The following is a 21,174-nucleotide window of genomic DNA, read 5'->3' as shown; positions in this document are numbered from 1 at the left end:
AACCCACAAGGGGACCAACAACAGAACAGAACAGACCAGGCCAGGCCAGACCAGACAAGTTCTCGCTCCGACGGCCCAGTTGAATTGGCAAACCACCGACTCTCGAGTTACACAAGCATGTTTCAGTTGCTCCATTACTTGCCTCCAGAAGCTTCCCCATAAGTCAACTGATAGACGGCTCCCAGGCCCTGGGCCGCTGTCTTGTTCTACTCTACGCTCTCTGCCTTCTCTTCTGGCTTTCTCTCCCGCAATCCTTGGCCTTACTACATCACTTCTTCTCCCCCTTGAGTCAATCCCGTTGTATGCAACCTCCCGTTTTCTACTCTCGATATTCCAAGTCATATTTCTGCAATCACTTATATCTCCCGTCCCAATCTGTAATTCTGCTCCGTTCCGTTCCATTAACCATTTTCTTTTTCCTGATCGATTCGACTCTAACTTCTAGCCAACAGCCTCTAAGACCACTCCAGTCGGCATTCCATTGTTCGTTCCTCTGCAAAATACAACTAGTGCCGTTCGATAATATGGCTTAAGATTCAAGCTTGAACCACAGACTCATCAACGTCATGTAAAATTGCCACTCAACCTAGAGAGAGATTTGTGCGGATCGAGAATTACTTGGAACCTGTGTACTGTGTCTCCTCCCCTCATCATGGATCCAGAAACTGGATCGTCGTCTACATCTGCGAACCAAAAGGTCCCTGCAAACTCCAACCAGCAAGATGAATCAAGAGAAGAGACAGATCGCAAGAGGAATAATATTCGCAAAAGGACAAAGACCGGATGTTTAAGTGAGTCGATCCATCTCCCCCTTGCAAGTGTGACTCGAGAACAACGATACTAATGCAAGCTTGACAACAGCTTGCCGCAAGCGTCGAATAAAATGCGACGAAGGAAGGCCGATATGCAACAACTGTATCAAATCTAAGCGCCATTGCGAGGGCTACAACCAACGTGTTGTCTTCAAGGATCCTATGGGTGCGATACAAGGAGGCCCTTTTGGACCTGCTTATTACCCTCCTGGATCTACGCACCTTGCCCCTCACTTACAAGCGAAGACCTCTCAGGGCCCATTACCTATGATTGCTCCTAAGCCACCTGCTTTTGGCTACCATGGACATCAACCGGCACCCTACGGGCATTATGCTCATGCACAAGGAGCTATGCCTCCTAACCCGTACGATTTCAACGCTCCATCAATGCCTCATCCATATCACCAACCAAACGGTATGATGCCTCCCGAGCCACCAATGGGATATCCTAGGCCGCCCCCTGACGCTCGACAACACTATGAGGAACCTCCTTACAATGGACAGGATGGTCTCCCCTATGCGGGTAGCAACCAGCTGAAACCTGTTGCCATCAAGAGAGAAAAGATGGAGGAGCTGAATCACAGAATACCTGAGCCTGACTTCGACTATGACGACTATGAAATGCCGGAGGATGATGCTTCGATGGGTGAATCAGACGATGAGGTTCAAGACCCTCGCCAAGTTCTTGGACCTGTCATGAAGCAGTTCAATGGAACATGGGACACAAACGGCACACGAGTCCGAACCTTTTCGACATTTGCTCAATGCAATATTCTCTCTGACTATACAGCTACAGCTCGAATAACGGAACTCAAGGATCCTGCAATGTTGCAAATCTTCATGCACTTTATACAAGTTACTGGCCCAAGCATGTCATTGTATGAAAGGCATCCTTTTGATCATACTGGCGAGAACTCGTTCGACCCGACCCCGAAAGGGGCTAATAATCTTTGGAGTTGTAAGTCATACACCCCTCATGACAGCATCGATATCTGTTATTAACTAATACCAAGACACTTTCCCCGTCATATCTTTGAACCACCCCGCGTTGCTTCACTCTATGCTTGCTTTGGGTGCCTTGCAAATAGCCAAGCTGCAAAACATACCAGCCACAGCTGCAATGAAACACTATCACTTGGCAATCCGCCGAATAGCTCGAAACGTCAACACACCCCTCAGACGAACACAACCTGCAACAGTAGCCGCGACACTGCTGTTGTCGTATTTTGAGGTGTGGTCTTCGGATCATACTAAATGGTGCAATCATCTTCTTGGAGCCAGAATCTTGTTTAGCGAAATACCCCTTAGACAAATGTCAAGGAAATATCTGCCAGTCAAGCGTTACAAGCAGGCAGAAAAAGACGCCCAGAATCAGAACCAAATGGACAGCTTCTTCCCGGGCCTGAGCATCCCCTCTCAGAGCGAACTAAATGACCTGGATTACAGCCTTTTGCAGGCGATTTCGGGTCAGCATATAATGGCAGAGGACTATGGACTTGGAGAAAAACAACCAATCGACCTATCTCAGACGGTGACTGATAGAGATATCGAGCACTACGAAAACATCCGAGATTTATTCTGGTGGTATTGCAAAATGGATGTGTATCAAAGCATGCTGGCAGGTACCAGACTCTTGTGAGCGCCCTTCACGTATTCTTCATTCGACCTCAAAGCTTACTGTTACAGCATGAACTACGAATGTTGGTCTCAGTGTCCTCCCAGGGCACCAATTTCGAAACTTGAAGCTATGTAAGTGAGATTTACCATATAGACCCGATTGTTGCTAATTCGTGGTTCACAGATATGGATCGTATGATCATCTTATGCTTTTACTTGGCAGGCTTGCAGACTTTTCTTCCAAAGATATTTCAAGAAAACGAAAAGCAAGTCTCGCCAGGGGACCTCCTCCTGGAGCCGGTGGCAGTTCACCACCATCGTTCCCTGGTATCGTTCCTACGGATGGAAAGTTCCATGTACCAAGAGGCTTTACACCACCCCGCGAGACATCGCCACAGAGTGACTCTACAGATGATCACGATGCAGACGCGAGTTATCAGGCTGCCCTTGAGGAGTGGGAGTCTATCAAGCGGGGCTTCGAAGCATATGAAAGCAGCCTAGGACCGGAGTTTCAACCGCTCAAGCCAGAGTTCTCAGACAAACGAGACTCGCCATTCGGAATGACGATGCAATATCGGACGTTCTCTGTGGCCGGAATCTGGATGAACTTTTACATGGGCATGATAAATCTTGTTCGATGCCACCCTTCGATGCCTCCTGCGGCGATGCAAGCAGCTGGCATGTCAGCACGACAGACAGGTCCATATTCGAACAAACTGGGCAGAATAGCAGCTGGCTTGTCGGAAGACGTTTCACAGGCAACGGAGATCACAACTCTTGTCAGTGCTGCGTTCATCGAGAGTTGCTTCTGCCTTTTTGTAGCAGCGATTGAGGTATGATTTTTGCCAGCCACAGACCTTTGACAAGACGAGGCCACTCACTAACACTTCTTAGTATCAGGATGAGAAACAGCGGCATTGGGTGATACGTCACTTACGGGACATCACTCGATTGACGGGCTGGCAATCGGCAGAACGTATTGCCACTGGGTGCGAATCCTCTTGGATCAAGGCGGCGCAGCTTGGTCGTGGTCCTCCGTACCAACGTGCCCCGGAGACCGAACCAGTGCCTGTCGCAAGGTGGCAGAACCCACGACAGATCGATCGATTCATTCACGAAGTCGAGACAGGCGAAGTTCGCCGTATCCAAATACCCAAGGCAGAACGGGCTTCGCTTGCGTTGGGCCTGCTCAGTGTTGAGCGAGATCTCGAGTTTCTCGATCTTAAGGATGACAATTAAAGCTACGTATAGCTGAACTGGCTTGTTATATACTATGGATATCATGTTTCTGGAGCTTTTTATAATGCAGCGTATGCTCTGCTTTTTGATTAGTGCCTTGAATATCAAATTCAGGTATCATTTAGCGATCTGGAAAATCGGGGAAAAGGGGTGAAAGCAATATTCACGAAATTCGGTTGACCTGAAGAAACGTTGGAAGTCTGGCGGAACCGCAGTTGGCGAGTTTGCCCCTACTACATTAATGATACATAATTCTGGCCCTCTTTCTTGTGAGGCCCTCGATGTTTTCGCAAAATTCTCTGTGAAAACATCGCCTGATGAGCTAGGATGTGATGGTTCATATGCTCGTCAATAACCCGAAAGTGGGTTTCTGCTGTGTCTATTCGTGATTTCTCTTGATTCATGAGTAACATCCTTAGTTGGCTGGCAGTCGCTCCACGACTGTGGCCATCTCCTCATCTGTGTATATTCTGAAGCCCTTCTCCTTGGTTACGCTGGCCAACTGCACGTTCTTGGCATCGAGCTTCTCCTCCATGACCTGCTTCAACGTCTTGAGAACAAGGGTCTCTGCGTCTGTGAGCGTCAAAGACTATGAAGATGTCAGTTTTGCTGCCTCTAGATGGCCGTATCATTGTAAATGTACCTTGTGGTATTCGTTCTGTAGCTCAGCCTGAGCGCCTTCGGAACCAGAGCCAATAGCCTTGGCGTCATAGCGGTAAAAGGTACCACTGGGCTCAGCGTGGAACAGTTGAGGACCATCCTCATCAAAGCCAGCAATGAGCAGAGCCACACCAAAGGGGCGACTCATGATAGTCTCCTCACCATCAGCACCCTCACCGAAGCGCAGAGCAAGATCGCAGATGGCCTGGGTGCAGCTCTCGACACGCAGGGGCTCGTTGTAGTTGAAGGCGTGGGACTGGCTCTCGACACGGGCGTGCTCGACCATGGAGCGGGCATCAGCCTGGAGACCTGACATGGCGCAGCCGATGTGGCGGTCGATCTCGACAATCTTCTCGACGGAGGAGGTCTCGAGGAGGGTCGAGGTGACTCGCTTCTCGACGCCGAGGATGACACCCTCGGATGTGGCTACGCCGATGGCCGTGGAGCCGAGCTTGATGGCCTCGAGAGAGTATTCGACCTGGAAGAGACGACCTTCGGGGGAGAAGGTGTTGATGCCTCGGTCTGGCGCAGACGTTAGTTGTTGTTCTGAGTATGGAGAGCATTCGGGGTCAGGGGGAAAAGGTGAACATGCCGTATTCAGATCTTGCCATAAACATCTTGGCGGTTTGTGTGTAGTGGTGGTAGCTAGGCTAGATGAGGGCGGAAGATTTCCTGGTATACGAAGAGACTGGGTTCGTAGGAAGAACTGTCCAAGTCGATATGGCGAGTTGAATTCGTGGATGAGAAGTCGAATTGCCTGCTGAGTAGTCGAAAGTGGGAAGGCTGAGAGACCGGGAGAGAGCAAGTCAATGGATGATGGGAGTGAGGATGTGAGGATGTGAGCTCTGGTGGAGTTGCAGGCAAGCAGTCCGCCTACGTAGCCGCGCTGCACTAACGTTTGGAGCTGGAGCCTTCTGTAAATGCTTAGCCACAGTTTCACCGCCACAATTGGATATGACGATAATAGTAGAGGGCTACTACTACGATCGATATCTTAGCAAATCTATATCTGGTTATAGCTGTTAGGCTGCTATTACGATTACTTGATAGAAAGATATATACAAGGTATTTTACATAGCTTCAAGCATAACCGCCTCCTTATACCTGTGCTATACATATTGTTTAGGTAGCTGTATGTACCCCACGTCGCGTCGGAACTCGTCGCGCAATTCGATTGGGCACAAACACTTACAGCTCCCCCAAATCAACAACCTTCTAGCTACTAACGTTGGACTTGAGCTGACTACAACTACTACAACCACAACCACACTCTCTACCACAACCTTCACAAGAGAAACCTCGCCCAAAGTTTCTCTTTTCAGATGTAGCCCGGCCATACAATGGCTTCCGGCGCACCACGAGCATCGGGCCGAACCAGCGCCAACGATTATCGCGACGAGAGGCCCCGCGTATCGACCAACCTCAAGGGCGAGCGCTCCGATTCTCGCAAGGGTCCTCCTTCGACGACCCAGTCCACTTTCTCAAATGTTCATAAACGATCTGCTTCAGGGAACCCGAGGACGTCGAGTCGCAATGAGGAGGAGCGCCGCTTTGAGACGAGGAGGGCGACGGAGCGTACTTTTGAAGCTCACCTCGAGCGTGCAGTCCCGAGAAATACGAGTCCAGAACGTTCACATCGACGAAATGCGCCTTCAGAGAGCAGGGCTACATCTAAAGCACCTAGACATGACACTCCTGAAGCACGGCAGTCGAGAGCCGAGACTCCATTGGGTCTGTCTCTACTCTCCAAACCAGCCTCAAGGCCCTGAAACTGACAATCTGAAGCACCCTGGAACCCCGAAGTAACCCTCCTGCCACATACAACAGCTCCTCTAGCCTCACGGATATCGATACCTCCTCTAGCGTCGACTGTACCTCAAGCCCCTCAACCGAAACCTCTAGGCGAACTAAGCTTGGAGCTCCAAGAAGCGGCTATAGTGGAGGATCTACTCTTTGTATTCATGGGATATGAAGGACAGTACATCAGATTCGCCAAAGGATACAACCCGAACGAGGAGAGAGACAGGTTATCTGGACCAAGCTTCAGAACATTACCTGGCCTTGACCCGAGTCTGCAGGACCTGACACAGTCAATGCTCAAGATGGCAACATATTATTCTGCCCTAGAAGCCTTTGTCGATGTCCAGAGTCGAGAAGAGTTTGGTGCAGTGAACCATGCTCTTTGCGCATCAATACGCAAGTTTCTACATGATTATCTAGTCATGATTGCACAGCTCGAGACGCAGTTCCTCACCAGCGACACTTTCACTGTCCATGTGCTCAACATTCATACAATGTCCACGAGCCAGATGATGTTACAATTATACTCACTGGCCCATGAACTACTCAAAAAGAACGCTCTTCTCGATGATGAAACCGATGAATCTGAAGATAGTGCTGACGATTTTGAGAACATCCTCGAGACACTTCGAGACGGAGGCGAATTGGTACCAGGCAACATGACAGGCAAGAAGATCTGCAAAGGTGGCGTAGTTCTCGGTCTAATCACAAAACGTCTCGAATCACTATCAGGGGACCCTTCAGCCCGAGCGTTGTTAACGACGTTATTGCGGGACGCCAGCAAACCTTACATGGTTATGCTTAACGAATGGCTTCATCATGGTGGTATCCATGATCCTCACGCTGAGTTCCTCATCAAGGAGCAAAAGAGCATTAAGCGTGAGAGACTGGAACAAGATTACACTGATGAATACTGGGAGAGAAGATATACAATACGGGATCATGATGTTCCTCCACAACTCGAGGGTGTCAAGGACAAGGTTCTGTTAGCGGGCAAGTATCTCAACGTTGTCCGCGAATGTGGTGGCGTCGATGTGAGCAAAGTATCAAAAGACGTCCCAGCTTCTTTCGACGACAACCGCTTCCTCGAAAACGTCAACAACGCTTATGCCCACGCCAACGAATCTCTCATGCAACTCCTCCTCACAGCTCACTCCCTACCTGCTCGTCTACGCTCTCTCAAGCACTACTTCTTCCTCGATCCCTCAGACTACTTCTCGTATTTCCTCGAGCTGGGCGCCTCGGAGTTGCGCAAACCCGTCAAGTCTGTTAACACCGGCAAGCTGCAATCTTTACTGGATCTTGTCCTGCGTCAGCCCGGCAGTCTTGTCTCTCTTGACCCGTTCAAGGAGGATGTCAAGGTTGAAATGAATGAGATTGTTCTCACAAAGGCTCTGCAGCGTGTTGTCAACATCACGGGTATCGAACAGGGAGAGGCGCTCCAGCCTGTTGCTAATCAGCCCATTGAGAACGATAAGAACGCTGTTGGCTTCACATCCCTACAACTCGACTACTCCGTCCCTTTCCCCGTCTCACTCGTCATCAGTCGAAAGACGGTATGGCGATACCAAGCACTCTTCCGTTACCTCCTTTCACTCCGCTATCTTGAATCGCAACTATCGACTACATGGCAAACACAGACTCGGGGTATCAGCTGGGCACACAAGGGGGCTTTGCGAAAACTCGAGATCTGGAAGCGACGTGTTTGGACACTTCGTGCCCGTATGTTGGTATTTGTACAACAACTCCTCTACTTTTGTACGGCTGAAGTCATTGAACCAAACTGGAACAAGTTCATGTCGCGTCTAAAGACGAAGGATGAGCCCGTGGACTCGAGTTTAGGTGTACCAACACGGACTGTCGATGAGTTGATGCAGGATCATGTCGACTTTTTGGACACATGCCTCAAGGAGTGCATGCTCACCAACAGCAAGCTCTTGAGGGTAAGCCTTTTCTCACACACCAGCCACTTCTCGTTCAGTATAGCTAACATCTTTTCCAGATCCACTCCAAACTCATGCAGACATGTACCATCTTCGCTGCCTACACAAACTGGCTCACCCGTGAGCTCGAAAAGTCAGACCCAGATCTATCAGGCAACAACAAGCCCCCTACCATGACAGCAGATCAATGGAAGCGCTTCCAGATGACAAAGACAGTACAACGCGGCTCAACATCAGCTCATCATGACACCTCTGCCGCCTCGGCTGGTAACTCTGAGGTAGATGCTCGCATTGACAATCTCTTTGAGATCATCCGTAAATGGGAGGGCAATTTCAGTCGACATCTGCAGATTTTGCTCGATGCACTGAACCATTATGCTGCTACTGAGACAGTAGTCTTGTTGAGCCTGTGTGCGCGCTTGAGCACTGCGAATCAGGGGACAGAGTATGCTGGACTACGGCAGGAGGACGAGTCAACTTAAACTACAGGACTTGTTAGACAAAAGATGATGGCAAAGGGGCGTTATAGGGATCAGTAGATTAGGATCATTGTCAAAAATAAGATACCACCAAACAACTTTTCAACCCTCGACCCTCAACCCTGACATGCACCTGAAAATTCCCAAGATCAAAGATGTACTGAAAAGCTTCATTTGATTGTCTATGTCGTGAGGCCTTATATTCCCATTGATCTCCCACTGAAAAGCCTATTTCCCCCAGGTACGCCATGCAGCAAATCCCAGGGTTGTATTTTATAGTACCGCATGCCACTCAACGTTTGCCACCCCATCCCATTCCCAGCCCATGATCCCATCCCATAATGCAAAACAAAAATAAAAACCATCTCGTGAGAGCCAGGTGTATAGCCTTGCCCGAGAACGAAGAACAAAAGAAGTTAACCCATCCCATGATGCCTGAGCGCTCACACTCAGGTTGATGCTACTCGAGCCCGAAACGACTCACTTCCAGTGAGTTGAGAGAAGGCCTCGTGAGAAAATAACTAAGTAGATAACAAAGAAAGCAAAAAAACGAAAACTCCTGTCTCATGCGGTCATTAATGCTCCAGTACCCAACGGGACTGAGGCTTGTTCGTCACTCATTTGAAAAGACTACGCAGATCCATCAACTTTTGCCGAGCTGCCTCCGCCTTGTCTAAGCTCCTGTTTTGGCCGTCCATGCTCAAGCTGGCAAGCTTCATCTTCTTCTCCTGAAGCTCCAGCATCTTCTCTTCGAAACTGTCCCGCATGATGTATCGAACAGTGCGGACAGGCCGCTTCTGTCCCAGCCGGTGAACACGGTCGATAGCCTGAGCCTCAGCGGCTGGGTTGTATTGCGGTTCCATCACGTATACGCTGTTTCCAGACGTCAAGTTCAGTCCCAGACCACCGGCCATGATTGATACCAAAATCACATGGACAGTGTTGTCCTCGCGGAATCTGTCCATGGCGGTAGTTCGTTGTGTGCGGCTCATACTGCCGTCGAGTCTGGTGAACACGATGTCGTTGGCGTTGAGTGCAAGCTCAATGAGGTCCAGATGAGAAGTCCAGCCTGAGAAAACTACCGATTTGTACGGGGGTTCAGACGGGTTCGCCTCACTCGCTGCCTTTGACTTTAAAAGATCTTCGATTAGAGCGCGAGTCTTTGTATGCGGGCCGTCGTACTTGTCGAAATTCTTGACAGCATTTCGTGACTTGGGCTTGGCTGGACCATCATGTTCCGCGTCCACCTCCCTTCGGTGAAGCTGTACGAAAGCATGTCTCACGTAGGCATTGCACACTGGACAATATCCACTGTTCTCGCCCTCTGGCATCAGAGCCTTGGCCCGTTCCTTAAACGTTTTGATGCAGTTTCGGCAAATGACATGGAAACAAGGCGTCATGAAACCCAGAATATCATCCTGACCTTCTGTTTCAATATTAGAGCTCTCGTTGGAGCTGATCCTCCTGCTGCATTGAATACATGCGTCGTTGTTGGTCTCCTGCATCAGTGTAAACATCTCGTGTGCTTTCTGATCTGAAAGTGCTGGTTTGTCGTCATCGTCGTCATCATCAATGTCGATTGCCATCTCTGCCGACATTCCCTGCAAGGTATCTAGGTCGGCGTCATTGAGTAGATCCTTTCCATGCGCGCAGAGTAGTCGAAGTCGTAAAATTGCTTTGAGAATATGAATGTAGGTATTACCGCCTAGTGCCTGGCCATTATTAGTTCCAGCGAGCACCTTGACTCGATCCTGCGCATTCTTTGCGAACAAATCGTAGATACTGCGTTCCTCGGGACTGAAATCAAGTCTCACCACGAGATCCTCTCGAGGAGGCAGGTCGATCTTGTCTTTCAGTCGACGTAGCGTGATTGTATCTACCAGGATTCGGAGTTTGGGCACGATCTCAGGATCGCATGCCTTGAATGGCTCCACAATGTATCGAAGGAACTTGGATCGATCGTGGAACGGGTGAAGCCGAAGGAAGGCCAATAAGGCAGCAAGATCGTCCAACCGATTCTGCACGGGTGTACCGGTGACGGCCCAGCGTCTGTCTGCCTGTAGTCTACAGATGGCCTTGAACTGGAGAGTGCTGTGTTCTCGAATCATGTGAGCTTCATCCAGCACAATCCTGAACCAGCCAATCTGTTCCAACGGATATTGGCCATCCTTCTTCTTCCGACGAGAACTGAGTTCATTCGATACAGAGCCATAGGTGGTAATCACGAGGTCAAAGTTTGCGAGTCTTGCAGGGTCTTTGATCCTGTTTGGGCCATGGTAGATGTGGTAGTCGAGAGCACCAGGTCGAATGTGTTGCTTGATCTGTTCCTCCCAGTTTGTTACCGTACTGAGAGGACAGACAAGCAAGGTGGTCTTGGCGTTCCTCATCAACGGAGTCAAGGCAAGCGTCGGCTGCTGAGATAGGACCTCGTGCTTCGTCGGTCTCTGCTCGGGCGCTTCTGGCTGGACAGGTGCTTGTCGTTCCCACTCATACGCAGCATCGGTGGATGATGTGATCAAGGACAAGATGCTGAGCGTTTTGCCCAGACCCATCATATCAGCCAGAATTCCTCCCCGAGTTTCAGCTGGCGGCCTGGCCTGGTTCTGGCCAGTGATGACATTGAAGTATATCCGCTGGCCAGCGGGGCCATATTTGTCTTGCCAGAAAGAAACCATAGTCTTTTCATATGCCTGCGCCTCACGGGGCTTTTCTCTGGTCATCATGAAGAACAGACCTTGCTTCTGATGCTTAAGCAGATGCGTCAAGATATTCTGACTAGGTTCCATCTCTGGCAAATCGTCGTTTCGTGTGAGGGAATCGAAGACGCCCATAACTTCTGAACGAATCTCCTCCACGGTTCGGTTGTTGAAGGTGCTGGTGTAAGAGGCATTTTGCCCATCGTTAGTAGGCGCAGTAGAATATACCTTTGGAGGTGGGGGACGGTATTCAAGAACATGAGGGTTCTGAACACGAATCCCCTTCTGGACGAGATAAGGGGCCAACAGCTTCAGGCCAAACTTGCTCAGATGAGCGCCTACGTTCCTAGCGTACTTGAGGGGCCCGTACATGACGATGTCGAGGGTATAGGATCTCGAGGTGGGCTGGCCAGGCTCTTCGCCGGGCTTTTTTGGCTGGGGCGGGATTCGACTGTCCGTTCTCAGATGAATGTTTGAGTCGAGAAGAGGCGCAACGGCACGAGCACCTTGGTTCTCTACCAGACCAATGATCTGCCGTGTGTGGTCGTAGGCTTGTATCTTAAGCGATGTATCACCTACCTGCCGCTTGAGCACGACTTTGATTGCAGGCTGGTAGTTTGGACCCCAGACACTCTGTTGTGTGCCTGGCTTTGGCGAAGGGACTCGAGTGCAGCCCAATGAGGCCTTGATCATTCCGTAGCAAACCTCTTCCTCGCGTGGATCTTGAACGACCACGTCCTCATCGTCATTTCCTGGTTGTGTTAGCAACATTGCATAAAGTGACTCTCGACGGGACTTACCACTAGTGAGATCAACTGTCATGGCTGGTGACGCAGTTGCACTATTGGCTTCCTTTCGTTTGTCTGTAACATATTGACCCAGAATTCCACTTCCGCCCTGTGCTGGAGGAGTCATAAAATTGTGGACTCCCTCGCTGTCTTCGGTTCTCCTTCGCTTTGGCTGAGGAACGACAGAGCGATGCTGAACATTATTCGCACGCTCGATGAAGTGGCCTGCACCGCTGAAACCATTGGCATAACTACTACCTGGAGTGGATGAACGACTGGAGGGGCCGGCAGATGGAGTGTCATTAGGACTGGAGAACTGAAAGACCATGGAGTTGTTGTGCATGTTCATGTTCATTTGAGGTCTGGGCTGCATTCTCTGAGCTGGGTGACCATGATGAAGAGAGGAAGATGGCGAGAACTGGCCCTGGCCGGAGTTTACGAGATTCGGAGTTGAAACCGCCCTCTGATTCGGCTGCAGTAGAGCAACTGGATTCCATGGTGGAACGCCGCTTGCAGAGTGAGATGGTTGACCTGGGTGAAGTTGGTTAGCTCTGATTAATCTGAATCTGATTCATGATGAGATGGAACAGGATGAAATGGGGATTTGTTGGTAGGGTAACTGGGATGATATTGATTGGAGGAGAGGAATATACCATTTGTAGCCATCCTTTATGAAGGCCGCAGGTGGCAGGCGGCTACTTGCAGGATGCAGTTCAAGAAGGGTGTTGTGCGGGTTGGTTTCATGAGAAGAGGTACCGTTCTCATGAGAAGTAAAGTACCTTGTATTAGAGGTACCTATCACTCGGGGGATGATGCTGAGTGCTTAAAAATGGCAAAGATGGGATTAAAAAGAGAGTGCAGAGTGCAGAGTGCAGCAGTGAAGAGATATTTTAAACGATCACGTGCATGCACTCTCACTTGAACGTGCTTGAGGTTGAGTCGAGTTGAGTCGAGTTGCGTTGAGTTGCGTTGAGTTGAATGTGAAGAGGCGAGACGATGCAAGGCGATGTGATGCGATGATAAGCCGCTGGGGCCTCGTTATCAAGGACGAGGGGCAAAGAAGAGAAACAGGAGCTCCAGTTTGTAGAGATGACAGAAGCTGGAGATGAATAGGTATTCCAGAGAGTCAGGGTATCTCTACATAGAGAGACGGCGACTCTAGAAAAAAGAGTCGAGGTTTCCAAGGGCGAAGCACCAAAAGACATTTGCTTGATCTTTTAGAGCGCTGAACTTGGGCTGTAGATTTGGAAGCACGTCCCCTGGATGGCGCGTGACAAAGCGTGACTTTCACTTCACCTTGGAGCTCTCGAGATGGAGATGCAGTGGTCACGCAGCCAAAAGAGCCCGCGCTGGGCGCCTAGAACTAAACCAAGACGGGTGAAAGGTGCCCACCAAACCGCGAGCACATGATCAAAAGACGGGACGCAATCGAGGCTTTTTCCCTCTCGATTCTGACTACATCTACAAGAACGGGCTGTTTATCAGATCTATCTCCCTATGGGCCAATAACAGGTTCAGCAATCAGCAGCAGCCCAGGCTAGTCAAAAAAGATGGTCTCATAACAACAAGAAACAACACGTAATTCCTGATATACAGACTGAAGCTATCTCGATCCATCCCATATCCCATATCCCACGACTGACACCACTCACCCATTCACTCTACCAACATTTGGGTTTCAGAAGCTCCATACTAATTCAGCATGTGGCTGTTTTGATCCCCCGATAACCTTTAGAAATAAATACGTTAATCATGTGAAAGAGGCCCAAACACAAGCCATTGCTTACTCTCCATACCAACCAACTAACTTATCTAACAGTACCTACCTATATATCCGTGTTCCCTGCTATCATCAGTTCATAATGGATCGATATCCATGATGCTGGCAAGATGATTCAGTAGTTCTATACTGAATGTCTATAAAAATGGTTATTAAGCCTTTTATGAACTTAAAGCAGGCTATACCACAGCATGAGGAATGATGATGAGATTCTCCTACTATTAGACTAGCTGATCTGTTCTTCAACAAATAAGTAGCCTTGCCTCTATTGAGTCTCTGTTTCTACATATCAATAGAGAATTGAGGCTGAATTTCCATAGAAAACAGAGCCAGTGAATAAAATCGAGAAATTCTCCTCCCTATGATGCACATCGACTGCGCCGCCACTAACAATTTACTACAACCTCCATTAACTAACCCGACCATGAAATTTTTGTGGATGAGCAAAGTGCCCCGCCATTATCCCCCGCTGAACCTCCACGTCAGGCAAAGCCTCATCAGCCCTTTATCAACCTCACTCCAAAGGCCATCGCAACGAATTTAAAGGGCCTCTCCCTTGCACCGTTAATTGCACCTGTCGGTAACAAATCAGGGCCGTCAAGTCGCCCTCGTCATAGGCAGCCATGGATATCACCAAATTCGTCGTCCAAGGCCGCGACCAGGCTCTCCTCTACGGCGACTACTCGACTTATCACAAGAGCTTGTCCAAGAAACTGCTGAGCTGCCGCAAGAAGCTCAACATTGCCACCAAGAATCGCGGAAAGTTTCACGACCATGACAAGGTCACCGCGGAAAAGATCGCAGAGAACCATGAGTAGGCACATTCCGAGACTCGAAATCCAAAATACTAGCCTGACATGGAACCAGATATGTCCATCTACTTCTTCTGACAAGCGAGCGAGCTTGGGCTCATACCATGAGCATGAAGTCCGGTCATACTAGCGACACCAAAGGAATCACAGGCCGAACTCGATCGCATATTGCCTCTCGTCTCACCAAGGCCACACGTGCTGCCGACGAGCTTGTTGAAGCCCTCTCTGAAACCGACGTATCTGGCGCTTCCCAAACCGATCTCCTCGAGGCAATCGCATACGCTTCTCTCATCCGTGGTACAGCCGCATTCGAGAAGCAGAGCTGGGACCCGAGTTTGCGCAACTATGCCACGGCACGTGTCATCTACAGTGCGCTTGCAACTGCAACCAATGGCGACCTATACAAGGACTTGCTCACCGAAACCATCGATCCGTCTATCCGATACGCCGCCTACCAACTCCAGACACCTCGAACTGTCCCGATTCCCATCATTGCTCGAAAGGCGTTCCCTCAATCTGACTCCAACCTCGTCAAGCAGATCAACGATATCGACCCCACTATTCTCAAGTCAGACGAAGCAAAGGCCAAGGATGGAATCGCCAGTGCTGAGGGCGCACCTAAGACCCTGACTTGGAGGTCTCGGGAGGTCAACATCGAAGATGCCCAGATTGCGATGGCGTGGGGTGCTGTGCTCGCTTCGAAGGATCGATTGGCCAAGGATCTTGCTGAACCCAAGGGACGAGGGCCTTACGAACTTGCTGGTGCTTATGACGAAATTCTCATGCTCAGCCAGGATGCTGTTGATGCTACCAAGCAGGCAATTGACGAGATGAGGGCTGAGGGTGTGGAACAAGGTGATGCCAGGATGCAGAGTCTACAAATCACACGTACCGCCGTCAACTTCGAGACGATCAGCTGGAGAATTGGCCGCAGCAGAGTTTTGACAGGAGAACACGACGGTGCCCCTGAGGAGTACAATGTGCTGAGGAAACGAAAGGGCAAGCCAGCCCCAGAAGCAGTCAAGCCTGTAAAGGATATTCCTACAGGCAAAAAGCTGGCTAAGCTGAAAGAGAAGGTTGCTCTCTATGACGGTATTCTGCAGAACATTGAGTCTGTCACAGAACTCCCTGGTGTCGCCAATGATCAGGGGTTGGCTGAGCAGATTGCCGCCTACGTGAAGTACTTCGAGGCTCTCAAGTAAGTCACAGCCTTGAGCTAGCATTTGCGTATTTTCTAACAAAACTCTAGGGCTCTGGCTATCGCTCGTTCACATGCCATCTCCAGCAACCTGGCTGCTGCTCTTGCTCTCATCAACCACGCAGACGGTCTTGTTGAGGAGTCACAGTCAAGCATCTCATCTTCTGATGGGTCATCAAGCCGCACTCCCCTCAATCTGACGGTGTCCGCTGAAGACGTCGAGTATCTCCAAACTCTTCTCAATGGCGAGCTTCAACGTCACCGAGCCATTGTTCACGCCGACACCCTCCGCAAGAACCGCGAGCTGAGCGCTTCAGATGCCGTGAAGCAGCCTCTTATCGGAAGTCTGCATCAGTACCCCGTTGGTGGCGCTAACCTGTCACACATCGTCGAATTCCCCCCTAAGCTTGCCGCAATCCCTGTGAAGCCTATCTTCCTCGACGTGGCATGGAACTACATCGATTATCCCAACAAGGCGCCTAAGCAGCAACTGCAACAACAAGCGGCAGCGGCAGCGCCCGCTCAGGCGGATACACCTGAGAGGACAGAATCACCAGCTCCATCGAAGAGGGGTTGGTTCGGTTTCGGAAGATCATAGTCAAATATATTTTACAAAGCAATTTATTGACGTCGCGGATTCCTCAGCACGTTTTCAATGTGGCCTATCCACTTTTTGCTAATGGCCGAATTCGTTGTGAAATGTCTTATGTATCCATCCCTGTTCCTTGTTGTTGACTAGTTGCATGGTCTCATTCTACTCCATTCCTGTAAAAGACAAGACCTTGGTTCTTCGCCGTAGCTTGCTTCGTGACTGATGGGACCTTGTTTGTTTATTGTTGATCATCTCGTGATACTCGTAGTGGTACCTTAATCTTTCCGCTTTCAATTTCACCTTCGGTTCACCTTCGATCGTGATCGCAAGATGCTTGTTGGGCCTCTACACCAAGCGGTCCAAGCTCTTTGATTTTTCTTAGCCTCACATTCATTTCTCACTCAGGCTCACATTCTCTTGTCTTTGTTCTTTTTTTTGCTTTACTCACTCTCATTAAAGACCTATTAAAACCTGCGCATGATGGACCAAGACCCAGCGTTGGAAACACCATCGCGAGGCTGGCATCCCAAGCACACCTCGATACATCCTTATCCAGCGACAATCATCGCCATAATAATCGTTCTCGCCGTCGTATCTCTCTTCGTTTCAATCCTCCGTCAACTCCTCGAGCGTCGCCTTTCCCAACGCCGCGGCTGGTTTCTCAACACCACATATCCCCCACCCTCACCAACACCATCGTCATCAGGTGGGAGCAGCAGAAGAAGCAAAAAGAAAAGAAACGAACAAAAAGTGAGACCAGTCTCTGAGGTCGAGATCGAATCTCGCCAGCTTCTGTTTGCGGATACTGCTTTCCGAGGTGAACGAGTACCGCTTCAGAATCCTAATGAGCGCGGGTCACTTTACCATACTTTCCAGTTGCCAGCACCACATACATCAAGGCTAAAGCCTGCGCGTTCGATGATGGAGTTAAACGGAGGGAGTCCACTAGAGAGTGTGAGGGATAAAGAGGAACAGAAGAAAGCCAAGACAATTCACTGGCATGGTGTAAACAGACTTAACACTGCTTGGGGATGGATGTCATGATATGTCACAATCATTAATATCTCATTGAAATCGACATATTAAACGCAGTTATAATCGTAAGCAAAGGAACTGCTTGCATAAAACATCAAGTCATATTGAGTACCATGAAGGTAAACATGTTTTGAGGGGGGATGTGCGATTAGTCTACCTATAGGCAAGTCATGATACAGATATACAACATGATCCCCCATTCCGTGACATCATCTCAAAAAACAACCAAAGATCTCTCCCAATAGAGGTTTTAAAGCTCCAACGCCAGATCCGCCAACCCTGAAACATAATATGGGCAAAAAGTGTAAAAGCGGCTAGGCGGGATATGAATACAGTGAAATACAGGACAGGTGAGGGATCTAAGCCGCACAGATCTCTCATCCTCAGATATTGTAACAGGTTTTTATAACACAGAATCAAGACCCTTAAGGCTTGTTCTCATCCTTCTTCTCACCCTCTTGAGACTGCTCAGAGGAGGAAGACTGCTCGCCGCTGCTCTCGTTGCGGGCCTTGTGCATCTTGTCGAAGAGGTTCAAGCTGGCAACCTGGAGCTCATCGGTCTTCTCCTTGATCTCGGCGGCGGTGGCGGTGCCCTCACCAGAGAGGTTCTTGGCGACGAACTCACGGAGAGTGGTGATCTTCTCCTTGATGGAGTCGGCCTCAGTCTTGTCGAGCTTGTCAGCATACTCGTTAAGAGCACGCTCGGTATCGTTCAGGACGCTATCAGCACGGTTGGCAGCCTCGATAGCACCCTTGCGCTCCTTGTCGGCCTCAGCGTACTTCTCGGAGTCCTCAACCATCTGCTCAATCTCGCTCTCAGAGAGACCGGAACCGGAAGCAATGGTGATGGACTGGTCCTTGTTGGTGGACTTGTCCTTGGCGTGAACGTGGACGATGGAGTCAGCGTCAATGTCGAAGGTAACCTCGACTTGAGGGACACCACGGTGGGCAGGGGGGATACCAACAAGCTGGAAGTTTCCGAGAAGCTTGTTATCCTTGACGAGCTCACGCTCACCCTGGTAGACCTTGATCTCGACGGCAGTCTGGAAATCGGCTGCGGTGGAGAAGACCTGAGACTTCTTGGTGGGGATAGTGGTGTTTCGGTTGATCAGACGGGTGAAGACACCACCGAGGGTCTCAATACCGAGGGACAGAGGGGTAACATCTAGGAGGAGGAGATCCTTGACCTCACCAGAGAGGACAGCACCCTGAATAGCAGCACCAATGGCAACGGCCTCATCGGGGTTGACGGACTTGGCGGGGTCGCGGCCGAAAATGCTCTTGACGGACTCAGCAACCTTGGGCATACGGGTCATACCACCAACGAGGATGACCTCCTGGATCTCCTTAGCGGAGAGGCCAGCATCCTTGAGGGCCTTGCGGACGGGCTCGATGGTGCGGGTGATGAGAGGGTCGACCATCTTCTCAAGCTGAGCTCGGCTGAGCTTCATGTTGATGTGCTTGGGACCAGAGGAGTCGGCAGTGATGAAAGGAAGGTTGATATCGGTAGAGAGGGAAGAAGAAAGCTCGATCTTGGCCTTCTCAGCAGCCTCACGGATACGCTGGATAGCCATGCGGTCACCAGACAGGTCAATGCCAGAGGTCTTCTTGAAGTCCTGGACAAGGTGGCGGACGAGGTGGATATCGAAATCCTCACCACCGAGGTGGGTGTCACCGTTGGTGGACTTGACCTCGAAGACACCGTTCTGGATCTCGAGGATAGAGATATCGAAGGTACCACCACCAAGATCGTAGACAGCGACAACGCGGTCAGCCTCCTTCTCAAGACCGTAGGCAAGGGCGGCGGCAGTAGGCTCGTTGACGACACGGAGAACGTTGAGACCGGCAATTTGACCGGCATCCTTGGTGCTCTGTCGCTGAGAGTCGTTGAAGTAAGCGGGGACGGTGACGACGGCGTTCTTGATGGGCTTGGAGAGGTAGGCCTCGGCGGTCTCCTTCATCTTGTTGAGGACGAAACCACCAATCTGAGAAGGAGAGTAGTTCTGGCCACGAGCAGCGACCCAGGCGTCGCCGTTGGTGTGCTGGACGATCTTGTAAGGGACCTCCTTGATATCACGCTGAACCTCAGCATCCTTGAACTTGCGTCCTATTAATCGCTTGGTAGCGAAGAGTGTGTTCTCTGGGTTGACGACGGCCTGACGCTTGGCAGCGACACCGACAAGTCGCTCGCCATCCTCGGCGAAAGCAACAACTGAAGGAGTGGTTCGGGCACCTAATTGAGCAATGTTTAGTGGTTGTCTGTGAGACGAATTGGTATGTAAAACTAACCTTCCGAGTTTTCAATGATGCGGGGGACCTTGCCCTCCATGATGGCGACGGCAGAGTTGGTGGTACCAAGATCGATACCGATCACGGCACCCTGGACCTTGCCCTCGGACTCAGTGGACTCATAGCGAGCGAACTTGGCAGCCAGAGGAGATCGGGTGAAAGCAGCCGAGCGAGCGGCGAGAGGGGAAGCTCGGGGAAGCTGATGCGATGGTCAGTACAATGCAATGTGGGATGAAGCGATTGCGGTGTAAGAGAGAGACTTACAGCCCTCGACAAGCGCGAAGCCAGCATTTTGATTATGGGTATATGGGTATAGAGTACAGGAAAAGAAAAAGGATGAAGGCGCAAGTCGGAGAGTAGATGGGAGGAGGTGGTGTTTTAGAGGATTGAGTATGAATGGAGATGATGGAATCGAGAGGAACGAATTTTTTTACTCAAAAAAAGCTCTTTCCCCGGTCGGTCATAGAAGCCAAAGGAAAGAGGCAAGCACCGGGTTGTCCCCACTGAACCGGCTAGGTTCGGACCATGGTTATTCCTGTAGAGGCCCACTCCGTAGGTAGGTGAAAGATCTGGTAGAATCAACGGAACGGCTCCCGATAAAGCATATCACGAAAGTCAATTGACGACAGACGATCTATGTAGAACGAACATACAACGACTATCTGCACTTAAATGCAACTTTAAACTATTGCCTACTCGACCTCCTACGCTTCTCAGTTCATGATACAAAATGCCCTCTCTTCTCGACCTTGTATCCCGAATATGCGGAGCCAATGGGGATCGGACGCAATGAGAAGACCCGCGCTGCACGCCTAGGGCCCCGAGGCACGCTAATGAGAAGTGCTCCTCTTTCCCCCAGAAGATGGCTGAGAAAAGCTTCACCACACGTGATGAATGCTTCGGTGTTACCGGAAAAGTAACGGATTTGGCTCGGGCATGTCAAGAAGTTCATAACTCGGGGTCTTGCACGAAGCTGTCTGTCATACGCGAGTCAGCTAGTCCAAGGTAGCTTGATACTGGTGTCATGATATAGAATGCTTTCTGTAAGTATTATAGCTGCAAGGCTGATGACGGCATGGACAGCTTTGAGAGCTTGTGTTCGATGGCTTCACATGTCACCCGTTGACAATTCCATCTTTAGATAGTGACAAAGTATACTCAGGGACAGCAAATGCCTCTCAGTTGTCATTGTTGTTCTCGTTGACTGTTCTGCATTACAACAACCGCCCCTTGGGGAGCAAGAAAACACCGGACCTTTATACAGGGTATCAAATTAAACTCAGCAAATATCATCCTAAAGTCATGCAAATTTACCTAAGTCTTTTTGTCATCTAGGATCAAAGTCCTGAGTTTTCTTTCCTCCCCTAGCCGCTTTGTAACATATAGTGGTGACGAGCAGTGATATAATTCATGATGTTTCATGGCCTGTGCGTA

The 21,174-nt window shown here is 50.0% G+C and overlaps 7 protein-coding genes across 7 annotated transcripts; 4 read left to right on the top strand and 3 right to left on the bottom strand.

Moving 5' to 3' along the window:
- Positions 1 to 652: 652 nt before the first annotated feature.
- FMAN_02404 (uncharacterized protein) lies at positions 653 to 3,668 on the top strand (the record flags this gene model as incomplete). Its single annotated transcript, XM_041819961.1, has 6 exons — positions 653 to 791; positions 862 to 1,770; positions 1,826 to 2,447; positions 2,499 to 2,561; positions 2,614 to 3,262; positions 3,324 to 3,668. 6 exons carry the CDS (start codon positions 653 to 655, stop codon positions 3,666 to 3,668), a joined length of 2,727 nt encoding a protein of 908 aa, XP_041685888.1.
- Positions 3,669 to 4,083: 415 nt separating this feature from the next.
- FMAN_02403 (putative 20S proteasome subunit (alpha5)) lies at positions 4,084 to 4,945 on the bottom strand (the record flags this gene model as incomplete). The annotated part of the gene is made up of 3 exons (XM_041819960.1): positions 4,084 to 4,257; positions 4,312 to 4,850; positions 4,921 to 4,945. The coding sequence occupies 3 exons, from the start codon at positions 4,943 to 4,945 to the stop codon at positions 4,084 to 4,086; spliced, it is 738 nt and encodes a 245-aa protein (XP_041685887.1).
- Positions 4,946 to 5,668: 723 nt separating this feature from the next.
- FMAN_02402 (uncharacterized protein) lies at positions 5,669 to 8,553 on the top strand (the record flags this gene model as incomplete). The annotated part of the gene is made up of 3 exons (XM_041819959.1): positions 5,669 to 6,059; positions 6,114 to 8,071; positions 8,131 to 8,553. 3 exons carry the CDS (start codon positions 5,669 to 5,671, stop codon positions 8,551 to 8,553), a joined length of 2,772 nt encoding a protein of 923 aa, XP_041685886.1.
- Positions 8,554 to 9,167: 614 nt separating this feature from the next.
- FMAN_02401 (uncharacterized protein) lies at positions 9,168 to 12,383 on the bottom strand (the record flags this gene model as incomplete). The annotated part of the gene is made up of 2 exons (XM_041819958.1): positions 9,168 to 11,998; positions 12,047 to 12,383. 2 exons carry the CDS (start codon positions 12,381 to 12,383, stop codon positions 9,168 to 9,170), a joined length of 3,168 nt encoding a protein of 1,055 aa, XP_041685885.1.
- A 2,054-nt stretch (positions 12,384 to 14,437) lies between these two features.
- Positions 14,438 to 16,422, top strand: FMAN_02400 (uncharacterized protein; the record flags this gene model as incomplete). The annotated part of the gene is made up of 3 exons (XM_041819956.1): positions 14,438 to 14,628; positions 14,682 to 15,824; positions 15,876 to 16,422. The coding sequence occupies 3 exons, from the start codon at positions 14,438 to 14,440 to the stop codon at positions 16,420 to 16,422; spliced, it is 1,881 nt and encodes a 626-aa protein (XP_041685884.1).
- Positions 16,423 to 16,896: 474 nt separating this feature from the next.
- FMAN_02399 (uncharacterized protein) lies at positions 16,897 to 17,460 on the top strand (the record flags this gene model as incomplete). Its single annotated transcript, XM_041819955.1, has 1 exon — positions 16,897 to 17,460. One exon carries the CDS (start codon positions 16,897 to 16,899, stop codon positions 17,458 to 17,460), a length of 564 nt encoding a protein of 187 aa, XP_041685883.1.
- A 416-nt stretch (positions 17,461 to 17,876) lies between these two features.
- Positions 17,877 to 20,031, bottom strand: FMAN_02398 (putative SSC1-mitochondrial heat shock protein 70-related protein; the record flags this gene model as incomplete). The annotated part of the gene is made up of 3 exons (XM_041819954.1): positions 17,877 to 19,684; positions 19,741 to 19,939; positions 20,005 to 20,031. The coding sequence occupies 3 exons, from the start codon at positions 20,029 to 20,031 to the stop codon at positions 17,877 to 17,879; spliced, it is 2,034 nt and encodes a 677-aa protein (XP_041685882.1).
- Positions 20,032 to 21,174: the final 1,143 nt, after the last annotated feature.

This window comes from Fusarium mangiferae (assembly GCF_900044065.1).
Source record: "Fusarium mangiferae strain MRC7560 genome assembly, contig: FMAN_scaffold010, whole genome shotgun sequence".
Lineage (NCBI taxonomy): Eukaryota > Fungi > Ascomycota > Sordariomycetes > Hypocreales > Nectriaceae > Fusarium > Fusarium mangiferae.
This window is presented reverse-complemented; position numbering and strand designations above follow the sequence as displayed.